The sequence below is a fragment of the Fringilla coelebs genome (assembly GCF_963513975.1).
Source record: "Fringilla coelebs genome assembly, chromosome: 20".
NCBI lineage: Eukaryota > Metazoa > Chordata > Aves > Passeriformes > Fringillidae > Fringilla > Fringilla coelebs.
In genome coordinates this window covers 6,928,355-6,951,424 of record NC_140046.1, presented here as the reverse complement: position 1 = coordinate 6,951,424, position 23,070 = coordinate 6,928,355, and the positions used below count along the sequence as shown (strand labels likewise).

Below are 23,070 nucleotides of genomic sequence, written 5' to 3'. Positions count from 1 at the left end.
CCTGGTGCAATAAGCTGGAGGAATTCTCAATTAATACATGGAGCTTATGTATAAAAGACAAGAGGTTAAGTAAGACTGCAGTGCCCAATGGACCATCTGGTGAACATTAGGTTTGTCAATAAATCCCAAAAGCACCAGTTCATCAAGAAAATTCCATTTCAAACCACTGACAGGAAAAAAAAAAAGATGGGGGAAAGAAACCCTCACAAAATTGGTATTTTGATATTTTATAAAAACAGGAGCATTAAATAACTTCAATCTATTTTCAATTATTTTATTGGTTCTCTTCCAATGACCACGTGGTTTCACATCCTGGATGCTTGTACATGAGAGCATCATGAAATAACTGGGTGCATCAGCACAGGAGAAACTCCTCTCTTTGCTCTCAGTCTTTCTCCTCACCATGGGTGATAACATAGCAGAGGTTCTTATAGTCAAGGTTCCCAGAGACATCTGGAGGGAAAGCAGCAAACATCTGGTTGATCTGCCAAGCAAACAGAGAGAAGTGTCACAGGCTGTGGGACAGCACCATGAGCACTTTTTCATTTTACACCCAGCTCAGCTCTCTGCTGCCCTGGTCCTTTAACCACCAGGGAGAAGTTTTCCTTGGGCTCGGTAAAGTTGAAACCAGAGTTGGAACAGGACTGATTGATAAAGTCCTGCTTTATCCCACAAGTTCCCTGTTAAAAAGAGCTCAACCCTGAAACCCAGGTAAGCCCTGGTTGATAAATGTCCAGTCCAGTCTCTGTTCTGACTGGAACAGACTGTCCAGTCTGTTCTGTCCGCAGTCCAGCTCCACTCCATCTCCTCCCCCTAAATTCCTCCCAACCAGCAGAATCCATGCTCAGTCTCACACAAACCACCAGGTCAGTACCTCATTTTGGATTTCAAACCAAGTAACTCCCAGAAATGGAAACCAGAGCACAGTCCCCACCCAAATCCACTTGGACTCCAGTAAATCAGTTGCCCAGCTGCCCATGGGGAGGAACAGCACGAGAGAGGCCACACTTGCGCTTGGATGGGAGTCCAAAGAATCTATTTGACTTTGATTTAGCCATGGAGCTCTTCAGAAGAGATGCTTTGAATTGTTTCTAATTGCCAGAGCTGGCATCAACCTCCTCTCAGGCTGGATTTCAGCTAAATTCATGCATTTAAAGAGGGGCAAGGACTTACTGAGCAGGAGCTGGAGCTGGATTCCTGTTTTGAATAAAGTTCCTTACCTCTTCTTGACTGAACCGGTCTGCCTGTGTCATGAGCATTTCTTTGATGCTGTTCAAATAAAATGAAATAACCTGATTAAAGGGTGATAATGGCACATGACAATTCAGATGGCAAGATCCCTCCTGAAGTTGCATGAAAGAAAATCTGTGTGACCGCATAAATTAGAGCTGTTAATCCTTACATGATATTGTAAGAGATTTTCTGTGGGCACCCATCAGTGTCAATGCCTCGCTCTGCCAACTTATTTCTCTTTTTGTGACACTTTATAGAGGTTTAAAATTGTTTAAGGTTATTACTGTAATTGAAATACAGCAATTTTGTATGCTTATCTTAACCTAAAATGGTAGGTTTCCTCACTTGCTGCCTAAACTTTGGATCACTTAACAAAACCAAAAGAGAGAATATTTTCTGTAAAATCTGAGGATGAAAGGAACAGAGCATGAAATGAGAAAGAGGACTTGAAAGAGAACTCGAGCCTCTATTGCCAGTCATCACCAGAGAATGCTTTATTTGCATGCAGCCATTCCCAGAGGAGCTGTGGAGCTGCATGAGCCCTGCTGTATTTCACGGTGCACTGTCTTGATCTGGAGTCACAGCGCTGGAACACGGAGCTTATCCCACACACAATCTGCATCCCGTGCAATTACATCAAAGAGAATGTTTTGGGGGCAGACTCTCAGCTGATTTACCCTCTGTTTTAAACCCATTGTGGGAAGGCAGTCGAGCATGTAATTTTTTTTTTTTTTTTTTACCTAAGTTTAGAGGTGAATAGAAAAGCCAGGAAGAATTAGTTTTGTTTCTCATCTAGCCCCTGTACATAAAATGTCTTTACACCTCCCCCAGTTTCTCATGGACTGAGGGCAGTACAGGCACCATGTGCTGGGACATCCACCAGTATAAACTCACTTATATTCACATAAACATCCCTTCAATAACACCAATAATTTCCTCTTCCTGTAGAAGAATTCCTGTATTAATCTCACAGTTTTCATTCACGCTGAAGAGGCAGAGTGGTCTCCTTTTGTCACTACCAAATGTATTTATACATTATCAGACACAGTTCTGAAGCAGTAAAACAAACTGTAAAGCTGTGATAACAGGTGAGCAGTCTGTTGTGCAAAATATAGAGGCAAATATAGAAATCTGGTTTGGTTTGTGGATTTGGAAAAAAGCTGCTTTTTTCAAGAATTTGTTGGGGGGGGAGTCAGAGCGGCAGCTCTTCTGGAAGAAGTCCTTTCTGCTTTTTAAAGGGAATATTTAAAACTATTTATAATAGAAATCATGCCTGAACAGGAACACTTGCAGGGGAACAAAATTCACCTACTGAGGGTGCAGATGTTCAGGCAGAACAGTAAATCCTCCCTTTCTGCACGAGACAGGAGTCCCCCAGACAGAAGTGCAGTCTGGGTGGCAAAGCTACAATGGCACTCACAGCTCTGAAAAGTTTTTTTTTTCCAGGAAATGGCTACACATCCCAGTCTGTGGCAGGGGCACAGACACTTTTGCAGCTCTTGTTGGTATAAATGCACATTTGGAAGCCCAAAAAGGGAACATTGAAAACAATTAAGAAGGACAAGTGTGAATATATCTGTGCAAGCTTTGGGAACAGACAGAGCTTAAGCTATTTGGTATATTTTTCCTGCATTACTTCACCATTCTCTGTAGTTAGTTAAGTTTCTTCATCTCTTTGTCTCAAGTTTCTGTTTCTGTCCTGTTCCTCTGGCCATTTGGTATTTGATATGTGACTGATTTTTGAAGGCGAATTCTCAAATGATCAGTGGGTGCAAGAGTAGAGAGATCATTTCCCTGAGCATAAATTGATTATTGGACATATATGTCCTGGACAAACAGCATTAGCAAATGCAAATGGGAAGTGTGATCCAGGAAGGAGCTTGCTGAATAGAAGGAAGCACTTACAGCAATTTTGTCAGAAGTCACAAATAAACTTCATTGCAAACAAGCTTGAATTAAAAAGAGATCTGGGCACTGTATGTCTTCTATTCACATGCTTAAAGTATTTAGGGGAAAAGAAAAGATCAAATATCTAATTATAATCTTCTGATGCACAGCCCAGTAGGCTCTGGCACACTCACAAGGAAGAAGGACTGACTAAAGGATCTGTGCACATTTTCCATTATTTATTTTATAATTTTATAGGAAACAAACACTCACCATTTCCAAAGCCAGAAATTATGCACTTTTTTTCTTTTTCTATCTTGCTTTCTTTAGAAATCTTATATTCTTCTCAAAAAATATCCTAAAAACCAAACCAACTCACCCCCCAAAAAAAACAAACATCCATTTGCCTTGACTTAGGAGTCTAAATGTCATCCCTTGTCCTGGCTCACATCACTTCCTTCTACAGGTACAAATACCTTGTTGCATTCTGATATTTAAAAAGCCTTTTTAAAAATTATCTATGAAATCTCTGGGACATTTTTGGCTTTCCTCTGGGTTTGCCTTTTCTACAGTGCTGCCTTGGAGGAAACCAGGTGAGTGGGAAGGAGCAGAGCTCTACAGCTTCAGGAGAATCATCTCCAGCTCAGCCAAACACCTCCAAAGCCCAGCATGCCTGGGACCTCTTCCACCCCCTGGGTCCATTTTCATTTGGCCCAAATCTGAAAAGTTTCACTGGCCTCAGCATCAGGCACAGTTGGTGTTGGCCTGACTCACTCTGCCCCATGAGTGGCATTTGGGACTGAATCATCCAACCTTTCCAAACACTGCCCCAGCTGAGAATGGGACTGGGAGCTTTTTCTCTTTTTGACATCATGCTGTGGGAAGTGTTTTATGTGTGGTATAATGATGCAGACAAACAAAGTCTGTCATTGAATTTGGAAGTAAGTTATAAACTCCTGGAGCTTCTGGAAAGGTTAGAAGGCTCCATCCCAGCTACCATCACATGGACTAAGTGAGTCATTTCCAGACTAGAGGTGAAAACACGCAGAGGGAAGAGACATAAAAATCCCCAGAAGGATGTTAACTCTGTGAACATAAAAATGAAGTTCTGATTAAAAGGTCAGCATGACTGGTTTTTGAGAGAAACATTCCAGGATTTTTTAATACGGAGAAATATTATTTATTAGCATTAACTGTCGCATTGAAATGGCTGCATGAGCCAACAGAAAAATTATTTCAAAACTTCAAATGTCTACATTTTGGAAGCATATGAATAGAAGTTAAACCTCAAAGACATCCACAGAATTGATTTAATGGTTTGTTCTGTAATGATCAACATTACCCTCGGGTCTAATAAGTAAACATTATGCTCTGTTGTGGTGATGAACTAAAACAATTGTCTAATGTTAGCAGTGCAGTGGGGGTGGGGACAAGGTTGACCTTTTCCATCAAGGAAAAATAAAATATTTCTCTCTCATCTTCATTTTGGAGTGTGATACTGCATTCCTAATTTGCCCCAAACTCCAACTGGTTTCCAGCATCCAAGGAATGTAGAGCTGGACACAGGGTGGCAAGCTGCAGATTTTGTATGCAGGATATTGTTACAGATAGTGGTGGGAAATATAACATTTCATGGCTTCTGGAGTATCAGAAGTTCATATTTCATGGCTGTGATTTCACTACTGTGTGATCTGCCCTATTTGGCAAAAGGCTGCGTTTATTCTGTTGTTTGAGTCACTTCTGATATGATCCCCTGACTGTTCTTCCCAAGCTCTTTGGGTGATGTTAACCTCAAAACCATCAGGACAGCTCTTAACCCTCTCTTCCTTATGATTGATTGCTACATCCACTTGTGTTTTAATTAATTTGGAAGTTCTTACTCAAAGGACTGTCTCTCTTATTTTGCATATTGCAAAAGTTCTCAGACCCACTGGGGTACTGCCATAGAAAACCACCTTGGTAAAGGAAAGAAATATTGTACATGAATCTTACATTTTCAGCTAACTTTCATAAATTATTGCATTCATCAATTATTATATCATGGAAATCTCCATGGGCTTCTGGTCAGAGGCTATCACAACATAAGCAGCAATAATTGATGTAAATAGAATTTTGTAACCCATGGTTCCCTGATAGATTTCCTATACATATCATGCTTTATAAAATCTACCTGGAATGGCTGCTGCAGTAGAAGTTCAGATCCCAAATTCACCAGGAAATTTCAGCATATGAACAAATTTAAGCATATGCATAAATCTAGGTACATAAACCACTTCTCTGGAGCAATAGGTCCAATCTCCTCATCCCTTGCCCTGATTTGATATAATTTTTGTCACTCACCTGAAAGTCCTGCTTGCACCATTCTGGCAGTGCAAGGAGGGTTTGCATTTGTGCAAATACCTCTTAAAGTCCTTTTACATTGCTTTGTTGGTGCAACAGGATATGAATACAAATGAAGTTCTGGCTCCTTATTTAAAAATAGCCATATTGACAATAATTGCCAGATTATTAATAGTATTATTTGGTTTGGCTCTCACCGTATCTAGTGAATTTTACAGCAAATTATTTCTAGAAGCAGAAGGCTCAAATGATAAACACATAAAAAGGAAAACGTCCAGCACTAAAACCATGTCTCAGAGTTAATTAAATTGATCACTTTTTTAAAGAGGGGAGTAGCTTTCCGATTTTAGTCAAGCCCTGAGAGTTAGGCACCAGACATTCATTTTAATTTTACATATGGAGTTAATTTACAAAGAGTCATGTGTCGATTTATATCCAGACCTTCAAAAAGAGGCTATCTAATGGCCTACATGTGATTATATTTCCGTTGGCTCTTGCAATGTTTGAAGACAATAACATCTCTTTTTGGTATACAAATACATTCATACAACAGTCCAGACTTTTAGCTCTGGCTTACAAAGCTAAATGTTTCTCTGCCTCTTAAAATACTGTGAAAAATACAGCTTTTAAGCAGTTCTTTAAAACTCTGCAATTATTATTTTTGTTGTTATTCTTCTCAAGGATTGGAAGTAAACTTACTAGTCTGCCTTTATGCGGCCTTTTCCTTCTGGGTCGAAAATCTTAAAAGCATTCAGAATGGTTTCTTCTGGGTCCGTGCCTAAAATTAATGAAATATAATTTAGAAGCCTGGATGTATTTCTCTGGCTGCAGAATACTTGCTAAGTAATTACATTTGCTTGAAAACAGTGCAAAATGGAGAATTCTGCAGTTGTGGGTTTGAAGACAAAGGTTCCCTGAGTCGGCAGCATTTGTCATGTCAGATAAACAATAGAGGTGAATAGTTCAATGCTCAGAAGCTTAAAAATAATAACTCATATCTATTCTATGTCTGCAGGAGAGAAAACTTCCAGGAACTGGTCTCCAATATCAGTACCCAGAGGATTAGTGGCTTTCAGAAATGAAAATATAACAAACTGTTTCCCTCACTGGCTTCCTTTAATCTTGCACTGTACGTTCCTTGTAAAAACACTTTTTGATGTTACTTGTTCTTGGCCATACAGAGAAGAGGTTATTTCCCTCACTAAGGGAAATGGAGCTCATCATAAAATCCAAATGCCAATGGAATGCAATGGAAACAGGATGATCAATCTGAGATGGTGATCTGCACTTAAATCCCATTGTGCCCTTCTCCTTCAGTGTCTCTTCATTAAGTGTTACTTACAGAAACAGGATGGTTTAAAGAATTAGACTGTGGCTACAAGATTTTGCTTCTGCTCTTAGCTGAAGCACAGATTTTTGATTTTAATATCCCTGTCCCTCTGTTCCCAGCAGTAAAATGATTGTAATGGTCTTCCTTTTCTTCCTTCCATTATCTAGCCCATCTCTTTAGACTGGAAAACATTTGTGTCAGGGACTCTTTTTCACAGTGCCTTAATCTTGGCTGGGGCTTCTGACTATTCTGTAATACTGCAGATTCTGAGTAGACTCATTTTCAACCCACACCAAAGGATACACTGTGTACTCTGCTCCTGACTATTCCCCAATATTTCAAAATATTACCGTAGTATACACAATACAAATCTTTGTAACTGTAGGAAACCAAATTTACAAGCAGATGAACTGATTCCATGGGCGAAATGAAGCTATTTGGTATGCTGAAAGAGTGATTAAAAAAGAAAACAACACAAAGGGGTTGTAAATTCAAAGTTTGTTTCAAAGTTTGGCAGAGGTAGAACCAGAACAGAACCCAGCCAAGGTTCCCTGCTCTACAGACTCTCCTGCTGCCTTCACAGTTTGCTTTGTTTGAAAGATTTCACAAGGATTAGCAGGATCCTGCAGGATATAATAGTGAACACACCTCGGGCTATATGGCCTCCTCCTCACCACACAATGGCCATGTACATTATTCCTGCCAAGCTGTAGGCAGTGTATTCAAACTGCAATGAATCTGTGATCAATACAAAGAGCATTGGTGTTTAATGAGTGTTTGGATTGTTCCATGAAGGGAAACATCCCCCAGCTCCGAGGAGAGGGCTGCATTTTAAGTAGTCACCGCTGTGGGGGGGATTTTTTTTTCCTTACTGTGTTTTACATTTTCTACTCTGTCATATCCTTGGACTTTGGCTTTGAAGAGAAGCAATGCAGCAGGCATTCTTTATTGATTAGCTGGTAAATAAAGTGGTTTCTTTGATGTGCGGCATCTCTGTTTTCTGTACAAATTGTATTATTCTGACTCCCTGTAGAAGCAGCTCCATGTGGTTGGCATTAACATAAACTGAGTTTTGTTAGCTGTTCATCTGGCATCATAATCTCAACATACAAAGCTAAAGCTCATCCTGAAAATCCCAGCTTCCCCTTTATGACAGAAATCAATTATAGCACAACAAATTTTACTTGGAAAGCACCTTTCACCAAATTCACTGAGTGGTACTTAGCTAATAAAGAGTGTTGCAAAATTGCCATATCCACTTCCTCTAGCCCTTTCTCCCTTTCTAATTGCACTACAAAGGCTCTTCATCCCAATTAGTTTTGATTGGGAATGTGCAGTCTTTTGGCTCTGCTTCCTTTGCATGACAAACCCAACCAGAAGGGCATGACAAGCACAGCTGTGATTTTCCCTTCACCAAATGGAAATTAAAAAAAAAACCTCCTCCTTTGCTAGTAGCCAACAGGAAACCTGCAGACAAGAGGGTTCTGCTTTCCCATCCACCTTCCTGTGCTGGCTCTGCTCTTAGGCCTCAGGATTGGCAGGGCCAGAGGTTTTGCCAGCTCCAGCAACTCTATGGGGCAAGGGGGAAGAGGGGAGAGGAGGAAGAGGGGAGAGGAGGAAGAGCTCATTTCCATGCTCACAAATGGAATGGGCAGCAGGGCACCCCACAACAAACATTCACAGGAGGAAGAATAGGGAGGAGGGCACTCCCTACTCTGCCAGAAGACACCTGGAATGTCCTGGTGGAGGTACCACACACAGGCTGATGTCTGGGCAATAAAATTCCCTCCTCAGCCAGTCTTCTCCATCACCCCTCGTGCTTCCCAGACTTCCTGCCCTCTTTAGCAAGAGTGTCTTTCTTCCAGAACCAGCTACATGAATTCTTTCTTTCAGAGCTCTCTGTTTTCTATTCCAAGCATAGAAAACCCTTCAATGGAGTTGTGTTCAGCAATACAAAGCCAGAGTCCATCAACCAAACAATAAATGTTTTTAAGAAGATAGGATCAGATTTTTCCATTTTTCTATTCATTAGTTATTTTTACAAACTTCTGGAATGTGCTTGGCTAAGGCCAGCCCTGCTTTGGAGGCTTTCACCTTTCTCTTATGCCTGTAGGAAGATGAGTGGAGTTCTGTCTTGGCCTCACACCCCCTCTCTTGCAGTTTCCAGCCATTAACTGGAGAGGAAACATGACTAAATTACCAGCTCACACAGCGAATTTACTACCCACATTTCCTGAACTTCCCATGATGTTCCCCATATATTCTGTGGCAATGGGTAAAATCCCTCTCCCTTATCATTGTAAAAGCACTGAAATTTAATTATTTCCATTTATCCACTCCATTAAGGATTATTCAGTGAAATCTTCATCTAATGCCAAAATCACCTGAAGTGACACAGGCTGGGCCCTGGAGTTATAATGACTACAGAAAACGAGGGAAGCCCATGTTTGCTTAATGTGACAAAGGAGTGCAAAAAGGGTGGGTTTTTAGAAATACTTAAAACCAGGTAACACTGGGGCTGCTATGGCTAGAGCACGAGCATGAGTTCAGCCCAGGAGCCTTCTGAGGGTGAATAACGCCCCTGCACTGTGCTCCAGGCTGCTGAGGTTTCATCACTTTCTGGACCCCAACTCAGCCCTTTCATGTCAGCTTGTGTAAGCCAAATCACACCTTTGAATTGTCCTCTGCACCGTCCCTTAGCCTTTCATTCTTCCCCTCTGTCTGCAAAACTGGAGATCCCTCCTTGCCTCTAAGCATTGTTCTGTGGAGACATTATTGTAATTTGCAAGGTGCTGAGGTATTTCAGTGCTGAGGATCTTTGACAGATACCTCTCCAATCCCCCAGAGGTACTTACCTTTCAGCTTTTCCCCAAACATAGTAAGGAAGACAGTGAAGTTAATAGGACCTGGCGCCTCCTTCACCATGTCTTCAAGCTCTTCATTCTTGACATTCAGACGACCTGCAGCAGAGATCATTTTTCATAATAAATCACAAATTGTGTTTCAAAAAACGATTCCCATTCATCTCCTCCCACTGGGGAGCTCAGGGCTCTGTGCAACTTTGCTAATAACGTGGTAGAACACAACTCCCAAATACCCCAGCGAAAAAGAAATTGGCAGAGCTGGCTCTGAGATCAAAGGGTGACTGAAGGAGCAAGAAGGATAAATAACACAGACATGGCCAGCAGTGGACGAGAGAAGGGGAACTTCCAAATAAACTGCTTTTGGAGTTGGGGCTTTTTTTTTTTTTACCTCAGGTGAAATATGGGCCCCACTGATATTAATATAGCAGAGATCAAAGTGACTGAAGTGAATCCAAGGTCTCAGTCTTTGCCCTCCTGGATATTGAGCCACCTCTCTGAGTAGAGGGCAGATGGATGAGATCCCTTCCCCATCCTTGTGCAGCCCTATTGATGAGAATTTAGACCCTGGCAACCCTCCTCAAATTGAGTGGTAATTTGCTGTGAATGTACTTTATAGGCATTGAAAGGCTTCACTGAACAGGAAAGACAGCAGAACTTGGCCTTAAGAAATAAATATTTCAGGGTAACAGTAGCTACAGGCCAAAGTTTGCAAACCTCATTGTCACAATAAAGAGTTCAGGAGCTTCTGCTCCTTGCACTGACTCTGCTGGCGTCTGATTCCACCCCGGGGAGCACTAAAGATTCTTATCAAGCTCTTTTTAATAAGCTCCAGATGGCAAAAGCCCAAATGCCTACATCACTGTTCAAGCCTCAAATGCTGCAAGAACGACACAACTCCAGGTTTGGGATCATGAGTGTTTGAATTTTTCCTTTCCTTGGGAAGATTTGCTCTAATCTGCTTGATATCAGCAAGGTTGTGATAGCCATGGAATGGACAATTCCTAATCTCATGACATGCACATTTCACCCCACACAAACTCCCAGCAGCACAGAACTTCACATGAAGCCCTCCTGGGTTTGTGTGGGCAGAGGGGCAGCTAGTCCATGACTGCAGCACTAATCAGTGGATATTCCATGGCTCCCAGATGAAAAAGCCTGGATTCAGAGGCAAATCAGAAATGCCTGGCATGGACCCCTGCTTGGGTGGGCTTCTTCTGAAATAGCTGCAGGGGAGGGATCAGGCCTTCATTCCACTCCCTGCTCGGGACACTTCCCAGCTGGAGCTCTGTAGTGAGATCCCAACCACCACAGGGAGGAAGGTCAAACAGAACAGGTTTCCTTTTGCCCCCTGTGTATCTCATTTCTTCCCCCACTGCCATTCTAATGCCAGCCTTTCTTCTGTGCTTGAAATTGAGACAGCATATCTCTTAAGTATTGAATTATTCGTTTACCTAGTGCAGCAAATGTGTCTCTCAAATCTGCTTTGTCAATAAAGCCATCCCTGTTCTGATCCATGATGGTAAAAGCCTGTGGGAAGGAAAAGGAACAGGAATTGCCATTTCCATTGCACAGGACAGTGCTCCAGTCACACACATCAGTCCATGGGAGGATGATATTCATGCTGTAAAAAGGAATATTTAACTTCCTTTAATTCCTCCACTTCATTGCACTTTCCTCACTTTCAACACATTACTCTATCTTGGCAAGGGGCTTAATTAAACCCACCCAAACTTCTTCTTACTAAATTAATGCTCAGTGCAGCGTGCATTGGGCTGAAGCCAATGCTGGCAGCTCCAGCCATTCAGCCCTTAACCCATAAAAGTTTGAATTAGGGATGCTTTAGTCAGGGCAGATTTAGCCAGAGGTTGCTCTGTGTTTATACCTTCCCCATACCCCATTCTTTGAATGAGGCTGAAATGTTTCTGTAAATCATTTCATTTCTGTGGATATTTCTGTGCTATCAACCTGAAGTCGATTCCTCCTGGGCCTTAGAATGATCCATCACACAGAGATAGCTGAACTTTCAAAAGTACAGAGAAATGTAGGTTCCATAAGATTGTTTATTCAAAGTTTTTTCTCCTTCCCAATACACTGCATCTTTGAGACTGTGCTGTGTGCTCTGACTGACACTGATGTGCTGACCTTAAACACCCTTGTCAGGCAAAATTTAACTTTTGATAGATAAAACCAGTTGTTTTTATTTTTATTTTCAGCCAACACAGACTTGGTGTCCTCTAACCATTGTTTACCAAGCCAGCTAACTGCTCAGCTAGCTGTTTACCCATTTGTGTGTCCATCTCTTGGCTGCCATCACACTTATAGTGTTTCATTGATTTGGAAAGATTTTAATGACCTGAAATTCCCCTGGTCATGCCATGGGGAATATGAGTTGATCCTGGCATGACTCTGAAGCTGGTTATCTGTCTGACAGGCACATCAATATGGGACAGTATCTTTGCAATGGCCAGGAATTTTTCTTTCTTCAGACAGTGCTCCCCTGAGATTGCAGTAACTTGCAGAGTTTTAAAGTCTGCTGCCCTACAGGGTGCATTTCTTCCCATGAAGAAGTTATCTCCACATATCTTCAGGTATTTCCTCCTCCAGTTTCTTGCAAAGCCTCACTGCTCACAGCCCAGTTTGCCCATGAGGCTCCATTCAGCATTATGTTCATAATCTTATATTTACCTTCCAAACCATCCCCTTACAAAAAATTATGCCCAACTCTTTAGAGATGTTTTGCCTTTGTTTTAAATGGTGATTCCCCATAATTTGGAAGCAAAAGAGAAAGAAGATACAAAGAGCAAAGCCAAACCCAGGCAGCTCACAGGAGACAGGAAGAGCATCAGGCACTGTAATGGATGAATTTTAAATAACATAACAGCAATGCTGAAACATTTGCTGATGAGCTGGTTGAAATCTCTAGATAAAAATATTCTAATCCAAACCAGGTTTTCAGAAATATGTGTCCCAGATATGCAGTTCTTAGACACAACATGGTTTTGGGTTTCACTCGACCACTCCACTGCCTCGTGCTTTTGCCATTATTCTGCCACCATCCCCTAGAAATGCTCCTGGTATTATCATATTTAGAGAAGATCAAATAATGGCATTCTGTCCAGTTCTTTGTGTTGGTCCATCTTCAAACAGTAATTCCTGGAGAAAATAAAATGGAGTTTCCTAGGATATGGAGAAGAAGAGGGAGAAGAGAGTCAAACATGTTCCCAGTGACTGTGGGGAAATGATTAGTGATTCCAATGAATTTAGCTGGGTCATATTCCCAGGCCTTGCCTTGGGTTTGGTCTTGTCCATCACTGAGCTTTCCTGATGGGAATCCTCAAGAAAAGTAAACTTGAAAGCCCCGTGAAAGCACGACATGAAACAGCAGACATTTATCACACTGGAAATTGCTTTGGAGACATGAGTTAGAAAACATGGGAAAAAATCAGTAATTTAAAATGACAAACCAGTGCAGAGTGTGATGGTCCCATGGATTCTCTAGATTGTCCCCACAGAAAAAGAGCACAAACTCATAAAACAGATTATCTGTCTTTCATATGCTCTAGCTTTTAGGCCAGCCATCAGTTTTACCTCTTCACAGGTAACTGCTCAAAGAACCTACAGTGCCTGGAACACCAAATCCCTTGGGAGCTGAAAGTTGCTTAGCTCATCTCCACATGTTGTCTTGTTTTATTGGCATTTGTGGAGAAAGCTGAGGGCTTCTTGGCATTTTCATTTCTCCTTTGTGGGCAGCATTAGAAGGGCACAGATGAATATTTTCTGTTGCTGTTGTGGAACAGAGCAGGAATGAAAGCCCTGGCTCAGCCTGGCATCTCTATTCAGGACAATACTTGAGCACATAAGACTATTCTTATTTAAAATACCACTTAACTTTAAACATGTGCTCAAGTGTTTTCCTGAATCAGGGCTGAAGTGGATGAGATGATGCTTTTTCTTTATTTTGGGGTGGGGGCTTGGGTGCTTTTCAAATAAGTCTAGAGTGAAACAGGGGAGGGAGTGAGGGAAGTAAAGAAAGAAAGAATGAAAGAACAAACAAACACACAAGGAAAATGATCTACCAGCCAAAACCACGGGGATGATTCAGAAAACAACTGTGTGTTCTATTAAAGCAGATGGAGAATTGAATAAGGATTACAAACAAAACCTATGTTATTCATTAGCAATAACAGGAGACTATAGAGAACAGCAGAGTAGTGACCAACCTCTTTGAACTCCTGGATCTGGGTTTGTTCAAACATAGAGAAAACATTGGAACCACCTTCTATCTTCTTCTTTGCCTTTTTGGGAGCCTGTAATACAAATAAGAAGATCAAATATATATTCCTTTGTCTGTTAAGCACCCATGAAAACAAATTACTTCTTCAACAGAAGGTAAAAACGACACAGTCAAGTAATACAAGAGGATTGTGCTTTGTTATTACAAGGTTTTAAAATTCAGTCTTTTAGACAGATAGATTTAGATATATATGTATATATATATATAATTGGATATATATCTGTTTATAGATGGGATAAAAATTGCTGCCTCATTAAGAGATTGAGGCTTTTTGCCACTCCCTGCTGTGTCCTGGGACCTGACAGCTCAGACAAACCAGGACAGATTGTCACTGTGCTGCCTTTACAAAGGTGAGGGACCCAAAGTGTGACCCAGCATCCTGCCTGGTGCACTGCTGGCTCCCCCAGGTGCTGCCTGTTCCTTGGGCAGGGTCACCTCCACCCCAAAGGAACCCAGGCCATGTCACACAGGGACCACTCCCCTTCCATGGTGGCTCTGCAGAGCTCAGGGTGACAGCCCTTGGTGTGGAGTGGTGTCACTTGAAGATATGAGCTAGAATTGCCAGCCTGCTGTTGTCAAGAAATTCCAGAATTCAGGTGAGTGCCTCCAAGGGCTCCTTCTTCCCAGCTCCCATGCTGGGACTGGCAGCCAGACTCCAAACAAGGCCCTGCATGAAGACTCAGCTCAGGAACTAGAAAGGGAAGTTATATCATTTCCTACTCACACAGAAATGTTTAGAAATCTGCTTGGTCTGGACCAGCACTGACAGAACAGATTAATCCTTCCCAAGCAGGAACACCTTCTGCTCCTGGAGCCTGTATTCCTGCTCCAACCTATGGCACTGCAGTGCAGTACCTTACCAGACCATGTTATTTTAATATTCAAGATAATCATCTCAAATGAAAGGGCAGGACTGCTTTTATAACCATTCTCAAGTCTGGAGGCTGAGACAGAGCAAGATTGGGGAAAGAGCTACAATGATATCTAAGAATCTAATGCTCACTAAAAATCAGTCAGAACTAGGCTTCATTAAATATCTTTGAATAAGGGCCCAACCAGCTTGCCTAAGACAATATAGTTCTTGTTCTGCAGTAAAGAATAAAATCTGTGATTCCAAAGGATTACAGAAGTGTTTTAACCACAGTGTTATCCTTACTTGGGGCAGGATAATGAGCTGCAATGCTTTTTGAGTTCCCTTCCAGACAGATTACTTTTTTCTTTATCATTTTTACTTTTAAACTTCATTATCATAGTCCCACCTGGTTCTCGTGTCACAGAAAATTAGTCTTACTTAGTTTGGGCTATTCTGCACGAAACAGAAGGCAACTTCTACTGTCTCCTTTCATCAAAATAAAAAAGCCTGTGAAAGTTCAAATTCAATACTGATTTCAAATATCCTGAGGAGCAGAGCAGCTCAAGAAAATATTCCCACTTGACTCTGTTTGAAGCATACATTGTCTGATCAATTTAATTTGCCAGGCAGATTTCTGCACTCAGCCACCCTGGTTTAGATCCCAGGATATGGAAGGGGGGAAATTAGGGCATTGTTAGACACTCTCCCACATACCTACACTCCAGACCTGTCAAGCTCCTATCAGCTAATTCAAAGAACGAAAATCTGGAAATAGGAATGGAAATTAAGTGAAAAATATACTTGTAGTGAGGATAAAAACAAGGATAGAATGCCACCACAGGCATGGAAAAAAGAAGTTAATAAGTGGAATGTTTAATGAATGTAGAAATATTGATTTTGGAATAAACAGATTCCCTCCTCCTCCCCCACATGAAATAAGTGTTATTTTGAGCAGTAATGGGCAATCTTCCACATAACGTGAGGTGCCTGGAGGAGGCTTTCAACACTTCCAGATCGAATGGAAATATTCAGAACAATCCTGTGTATTTCCATGGATTTGTTCCCTGAGGTAAAGGGGAAGCAGATGTTCCCCAGGGGAGAGCCCTGTCAGCTGTGGGGGGACTGCAGGCCTGGGGGCTTGGGCAGGGCAGTGGGGCAGGTTCTGCTGGGCTCCTGGGGCTGATCCTGCTGGACACAAAACAGGCTTTGCCCTCCTCATGGTCTGTTCTGCTGGGGCCAAACACAGCATCCATGCCCAGCCTGAGGAATATTCCCCATGCTGGCAAACCATCTGCATTCCTCCAGCTATCACCACAACCATGGGCAGTGGGGTCCAGCTCTTCTAAATGCCAAATACTGGCAATTCCTCCATTATTCCTCAGTTTATTGGGGTCTCTGGGCTGAAAGGCTTCAAGCAAGGGCTATAGCTGTAAAGAAGGATCAGATAAATGCAAAAGCTGCAGCTCAGTATCAATTAGAAGCAGACCAGCATGTCAAAAATCACCCAAAAAGCTTCTGTACATTAGTGAAGTTCTTTTCAAGGCAAAGATTGAAAACTGATTATACAGGGAACAATTTCTGCAGCATCACAGAATCATAGAATGTTTTGAGTTGGGTGGGACCTTAAAAATAATTTACTTCCAGCCTAGAAGAAGTACTAGAAAAATTCATCCTAACATATTTGTTCACAGTTACTCTCTGGTTTGTTGTCTCCAGGGATGACAGAGGAGATCAGTGCCCATGATGCTCAATCAATTTTTAGTTTTTCTGCTGAAGGTCTGGATATGGATCCCATTTATGACCTGCTCATAAATAAGAGGGGGCTGAGACCACCAATACATTTCACAGAGGCCCATGAACAGCTGCCAGCTGGGGTTGGTTTCCATCACCAGGTTCAAGCTAAGTCTTGTAGCATCCAACATGGAACATCTTGGATTACCAGCACCCAGTACTGGGAATGCAGGTTACCTGCCCTAAAAAGCCAGAAAATTCATAATCACAGAAAGAGCTGCACCCCAATTTTGTGCAAGGTGTGGGCAGGGAGGTTCTGTGAGGGGGAAGGCTGAGAGAGAAGTAGGTGGAGCAGGAACAGAACACAGTTCATTGTTTTTCTGGTGGGTAACTTGAATTAAAAAAGGGAACAAAAATAGGTCTGTGTTACAGAAAAGAATCACTCTGAGAATAGAATAGTTCTGTGCTGCTGTCTGACAATTCCAAACACTCCAGAATTTTTTAATGAACACAATCATGGTTCTGACTCCAGAGTCTCTCTCTGAAAGAATGACATTAAAAGGAACATCACAGAGCTGAGCAAACATATGGCTTCTAAGATGTCAAGGATTTAGTAGGTGACCCACAGAGGAGAAAGTGGGTGACTGACACATCACTTCTGCCTGCCTTGATTTCCCCACTCTTGAAACCAAAGTGTGCTAGGCTGCACTTTGCAAAGATAGAGCAGCTCTCGTTGCAACATGTGCTGTGAGAGTGACATTCAAAACGTGCCAGATGAGAAACTGAAGAGCTGAGGGTCCCCTGGGCTTGGATTCTGGGACCTCAATAGCACAGCAGTGGGAAGAATGTTGCAACAACTGAACAAGCCTATTAATATTCCTGCCTGAGAGTATTAATCATCCCATTGTGAAGAAAACAACACTTCACTTTAGAGGAGAAACCACAGGCTTGTCGCCTATCACTCATTTGTCTTTCCAGTGTTAGCACTCTTTCAATTAGCCTGGATTTTAAAGGGTCTTTTGTTGTTGTTGTTTTGTTTGGTTGGTTTTGGTTTGTTTTAGAGGTTTTAAATGAAGAAATGGAACCATACTGAAATCTGGTCCCAAGAAAACTCTGTTGTACCAGATATTTTCTTTGAGCTGGGTTTCCCTCACTGAGGTTCTTTATATTTCTCCTTTCTGGCACTGTCAGGGAGCCCAAAAGAACCAGGGTGTGCAGGGACACAGGCAGGCAGAGACAATGAGTGTGTGTGGCCTTTGCCTCTCTGGATGTAAGAAAAGGGATCCATTTTTTATATGTTGCAAAGGTGGGAGGGGGGTGATGTTCAAGGGAATCAGAAGGAAATTTGATTTCAGGGTGACCTAGAAGAAAAGGGGGTGGGGAATCAGTTTCTGCCTCTAAATACAAAGGAGGAAGGAGATGAAAATACCTTGTTCTTACTTCAGAACATGAGGCATTGTTTGCCCTGATAAATTCATGAAGAGGTGATGCTAGAGCAGATCCACGACACTGGATTATTGCAGAGCTTTATCATCTCCACCCCTCAGTGCATTTTGCAGGCAACCAAGAAAAATATGGAAAACCAGGCAAGTTGTAGCAAGGTCCCTCAGTGGCTGCTCAGGTACACTTGTACCCTTCAGTAAGTAGGAAGCAACCAACCTCCACCTGGCATTTCCTGCAGCACAGGAACATCTCCACTGGCAGTCAGGAGAGGTGGGCAGCACTCTGCCACAAGCCACAGCTTTGGTTTGATTTGGTTTGGTTTGGTTTGGTTTGGTTTGGTTTGGTTTGGTTTGGTTTGGTTTGGAGAGGTTTGAGGAGGTCACTTCCTTGTTTAGCCCACCATGCTCTAAGCCCCTTAGAAAATGCTCTTAATAATTAACACAGTGTGGTGCTCCTGGCAGCAAAGTCAAAAACACAAGCAGAAACATTTCCCTACTCAGCCACTTATTGTGTCTTCTTCTAATTTTCCTACCAGAGACAGCTCAGTGGATGAGCAGGCAGAGAGCCCTGCAGGGAGAATCAGCAGTGGACACTGTTAAGAGCCTGATTCTGCTGTCTTGTACCCTTAAGTGTTTATTCAGTCCAGGACAAAGCAGACATAAGATATCACCAGGTTTTTACTGTTTCACATTTTGTTCTTCCTTCCTCTGCAACTGCATCTACAACTACAGAAAAGACAGAATCATCCATCATTTTGCTCAGACTTTGTCCCCTGCTGTGATCCACTGTATGATGTCAACTCTCAGTTACTATTACTTTTTCATCCATCACACTCTCTCCTTGTTTTTCATCCACTCTGGGATCTCGGTGCTGACATTTCCTGTCTTCAAATTTCTGTTATCACCAAATACAGCTTCTGAATCAGAAGTTGCATCTCAGGCAATTGCTGCAGCATGGGACAGGATATTTGTTGATTTTTGTCTCACAGGTTTGCCCTGCTGAGATAATTTACACTGGATCTGCACCAAACATCCCAGCTATGGACAAGCCACCGTTTTTTAGAGTGGTTGAGGTCCTTTCCATGGCAGGTGAGCAGCACAAGGCCAACCCAAGTGCATGCCTTGGAGGGAACAGTCTAGAGGAGTAAGCAACACAAACTGCTCTAAGGGCACAATTTGCATTTCAAACAGGCAGCAGCCTCAGATCACTCAAATAAACCACGTTATCAGAAGTGAGAAAGAGAAGATCTTTTTATTACCTGCTCTGCAGTCACAAACAGACCCCTCCCTTCTCATCCTCACTCCATTTCGTGTGGAGTCCCAGCCTGCACACACCCACACAGACACACCTTTGATCCCTGCTAGGTACAGAAATCTGCTGGCCTGCAGCCTCCCTGCTTCACACTCTGGACACTCCAGTGTTCTCCTGTCCCCACGGAAAACATTCCCTGTCACAGGCTGCTTCTCCTCCTGCAGACACACAGAGGGAAGGCCGTGTCTCCCAAACTCATCCTGGAGCAGCCGAGCCTCCCCAGCCTCAGGCTCCTCCACCTTGAACACCCCAAATTCAACAGATGGGCCAAAATTCAACAAATGGGCCAAAAGCCAACAGATAGGACAAAATTCAGTAGCTGCTTTTCCCAACCCAGCAAATCTTCTCCTTCATGTGAGCAGATGAGCTGTCCCTGTGTGCACACACAGGGCTGTCACACATATGGGAACACACGTGCACATATGGACAAACACGGGGACACACAGTCACACACACAATGGACACACACACACACAGATGAACACTGCCAGGGCTGTCACACACATACTCACACTGACACACACACACACACACATGGACACATGGACACACATTGACACACACACAGACACTCCCAGGGCTGTCACACACACACAGTCACACACCCACTGTCACTCACACTGTCACACACACACTGTCACACTCGCACTGTCACACACACACACACAGTGACACACACACTGACACACACACTGTCAGACACACTGTCACACACACACTGTCACACACTGTCAGACACACTGTCACACACACAGTCACACACTGTCAGACACACTGTCACACACACAGTGACACACACACTGTCAGACACACACACTGTCACACACACACACACACTGTCAGACACACACACTGTCACACACACACTGTCACACACACTGTCACACACCCACTGTCACACACCCACTGTCACACACAGCCCCGTTCCAGCTGCCGGGGTCACTCAGCGTGGCTGTGCCGCGCTCTCAGTGCAGGTGGCACATTCCAGCCTGCAGAGCACATCTGATCGGGATGCAGGCTATTTTTGGGCACACAGCTCCCCTCAGCAAACAGAAATGTGCTACAAGGTGTCACTCGGATCCAGCAAACACGGGGATGTTTGGGAATAAGAAAAAGGCTTCCCTCTCCTTCCTTGTGCCACTGCCCTTCCTGCTCCCCATCAGCACAGAACATGCAGGGAGACATCACAGACCAACTTGTCTGAAATTCCCTGGAATGAACAGAGAGCCATAGACAGTTCTCAGAACTCCATTCCGCAGCACTTGTGTGGTCTGCTCTTATTAGAAAAATTATCTCCCTGAACCCTGCCTCTCTCACTGTCATCAGCCCTGGATGTCAGAGCCTAGTAGCACTGGCTGACTTGTAATTATTTTTTACTATGCTGCTTTGTCTGCACTAATCCTTTGAAAGTAGCTTTACTGCACATCTGAAATATTATGATGCTATAAAACCTCTGTAATATTTATAAATCCCTTAAGACATCATAAAGAGAGAAAAAAACCTCCCCACAGAGTTCATCTAGCATAATTACATATACATTTCCCTCTGATTAATAAAAAATGATCACTTCCTTATGTAAAGATATTCTTCAGCTTTCTTTCATTAAGGCTATTTTTTTCTTTCCATTTTAAATCTGTTTCATGTGTCCCTGTATAGTAAGGTACCTCAGAAGAGATTTTCCCAAAACAAAAGGCACAATGAAAAGAACCACCACAGAGCATCGTCAGTTGAGCTGGGAGCGAGGAGACAGACGAGTCTCTCACTATATTTTCACGTCTCCTAACTTAAGCATTTCATCACAGAATGTCCTGGAATATCTTCAAACATCAGTGAGTGTTGGTGTGTCATTGAACTAAGTAGGCAGGGAAAAAACTGATAAGTGAAATCTTGGGGGGGAAAAAAAAAGAGGGGAAAAAGAAAAGCTAAGACCTGGCACTTGTCCCCCCACCCACAAAAGGGCTGGCTTAGAATTTTCTGAGGCTGATTAAAGGGAAACCTGTAAATCCACACCTGAAGAGGCATAATCAGCACAAGGCACTGGTCCCTTCTGAAACACTGGTGAGGAACATGATTAGTGTGAAACCACTGACACTGGGCTGGCACTGACTGAAACTGGAACCTGTTTTGTACATGGATTTTAGAAATGCCATTGAATGTGGCTTTGCCCTGCTCAGAACAGCACGTGGATCACATTCATCACCTGCTTAAATAGGATCAAGTTTGAACTAAGCTTTAAGAAAGCTTTTCATATACAACTCCCTCTCTGGTGTTCTCCACAATGAAATATTCCATAGCCCCAGGGAGCCAAAGGGCAGCATTGTTTTAGAGGGCCTGAAAAGGACCTGAAAAATGGAGCAAAATAAACAAAGACAAAATCACCTGCTCATTTTTTTTTCCCCTGATACTGTTCTAGTAATTCCTCTGAATTTGCAGGAGACAAACATCTGCCCAGTCTGCCCACAGTTCCTTAGGCAGAGTCCTTTGCTCCTTGGAATCACATCAAGTGAGGTGGCTGGTGGAGTCCCAGAGCTAAAAGCCAACAGTGAGCAGGGCAGACAAGACAAAGACATTTCTGCAGAGCTTCCTACTTCTCCTCATGGTCACAAGAGCAGCACAGTCACAGTTCCAGAGAAATCCCTTTCCCTCAGTCCCCATCACACCGCAGCAGACCTTAATTCTATCTCACACCAGCCATGCCAGGTGTGTGAATGTGGGACAGAGCTGCACAAGCTCTTCCTTTCTGCAAGTTAATCTATATTCTGTGCCTTCCTTGTTTGTGCAATACATGCAGAGCGTTCCTTGGGAGTTCCCAGCTCACTCTGTGGGGTGTATCAGCATTCTGGATGTGATACTACAATGAGATTTCATGGGATGCTGTGTGATCATTCCTGCTCTGTTTGAGTCATAAGAGTCAGAAAGAAATACAGAGATAAGTAGAAATGGGGAAGGATAAAACCTACCATGGTGCTGCTGCTCCTTCCACCCCTCCTCTGCCAACCAGTCAGCCAACAAACATAATGCCAATTGTCTCTTTATATAGTGTCACCAAGGAATAAAAATATGCCTGCTCCAAGTTTAGACAATAGATGTAAGGTTGGAAAAGTGCAGTAATTGGATCCCAATACCATTCCAAGCATCTGTTCCATGCACAGCTTTTGCTTTCACAGAAATAATGCAGCAGATAAGTAGAGGAGGCAGTTGGGATACAATTGTACAGCACTCACAGCAAGCTTGAGCTGAAGGGGTTTTCCCATGTACTGCTACATAATGAACACAGGGCATGCACTGGAAGATTTTAAGTGGACATGGCATTTTGAAAAAGCAGGAAGGGAAACACAGTCCTTGAGAAAATGCTGGGGAAACCAGCAATAAATCCTGGCCACTTCAGTAGCCCCTGAGCCTGGTGCAGGCATTCAGAGCTCCAGCAAAACATCTGAGGCTCTGCAGAACTGCAGAATCTGTGCCTGGAGGGTGGAAAAGCACCTCTCTGCAGATGGCAATGAAGTGACTCAGGTCAGGTCTCTTTCCCTTGAACCTATAAACATACCTGAAGTCTGGGGCTGTTACTGTCATATTTTCTGGGAAAATCCCTTTGCCCAGGATTCTTCTCCTGGGAAGCTGAGAAACCTCAAAGAAAAAGGAAAACAATATAATCTCATTTGCCTCTCCTGTGTTTTGCTGCTTTGGAATGGGGTTGGAGATTGTTTATCCAACAGGTGGCTGTTCCATTGGTTTCTGGTGTGAGTTGTTTTCCCTCATTGGTCAATCAGTGCCAAGCCGTGTT

General features: G+C 42.9%; 1 protein-coding gene across 1 annotated transcript; it reads right to left on the bottom strand.

The window, feature by feature from the left end:
* Window positions 1-300: 300 nt before the first annotated feature.
* Window positions 301-22,287, bottom strand: MYL10 (myosin light chain 10). Its single transcript, XM_084219120.1, has 7 exons — window positions 22,247-22,287; window positions 13,875-13,961; window positions 11,106-11,181; window positions 9,646-9,750; window positions 6,160-6,238; window positions 1,221-1,269; window positions 301-484 (listed from the first exon to the last, which is right to left on the bottom strand). Exons 1-7 carry the CDS (start codon window positions 22,247-22,249, stop codon window positions 386-388), a joined length of 498 nt encoding a protein of 165 aa, XP_084075246.1. The 5' UTR covers window positions 22,250-22,287; the 3' UTR covers window positions 301-385.
* Window positions 22,288-23,070: the final 783 nt, after the last annotated feature.

Excerpts from the sequence above, each read along its gene's own strand:
- MYL10 (XM_084219120.1), bottom strand. Across the intron at positions 6,239-9,645 it reads GTTTGGGGAAAAGCTGAAAG|GCACGGACCCAGAAGAAACC; the intron begins GTAAGTACCTCT and ends CATTAATTTTAG. Across the intron at positions 485-1,220 it reads ACCGGTTCAGTCAAGAAGAG|ATCAACCAGATGTTTGCTGC; the intron begins GTAAGGAACTTT and ends TTTGCTTGGCAG.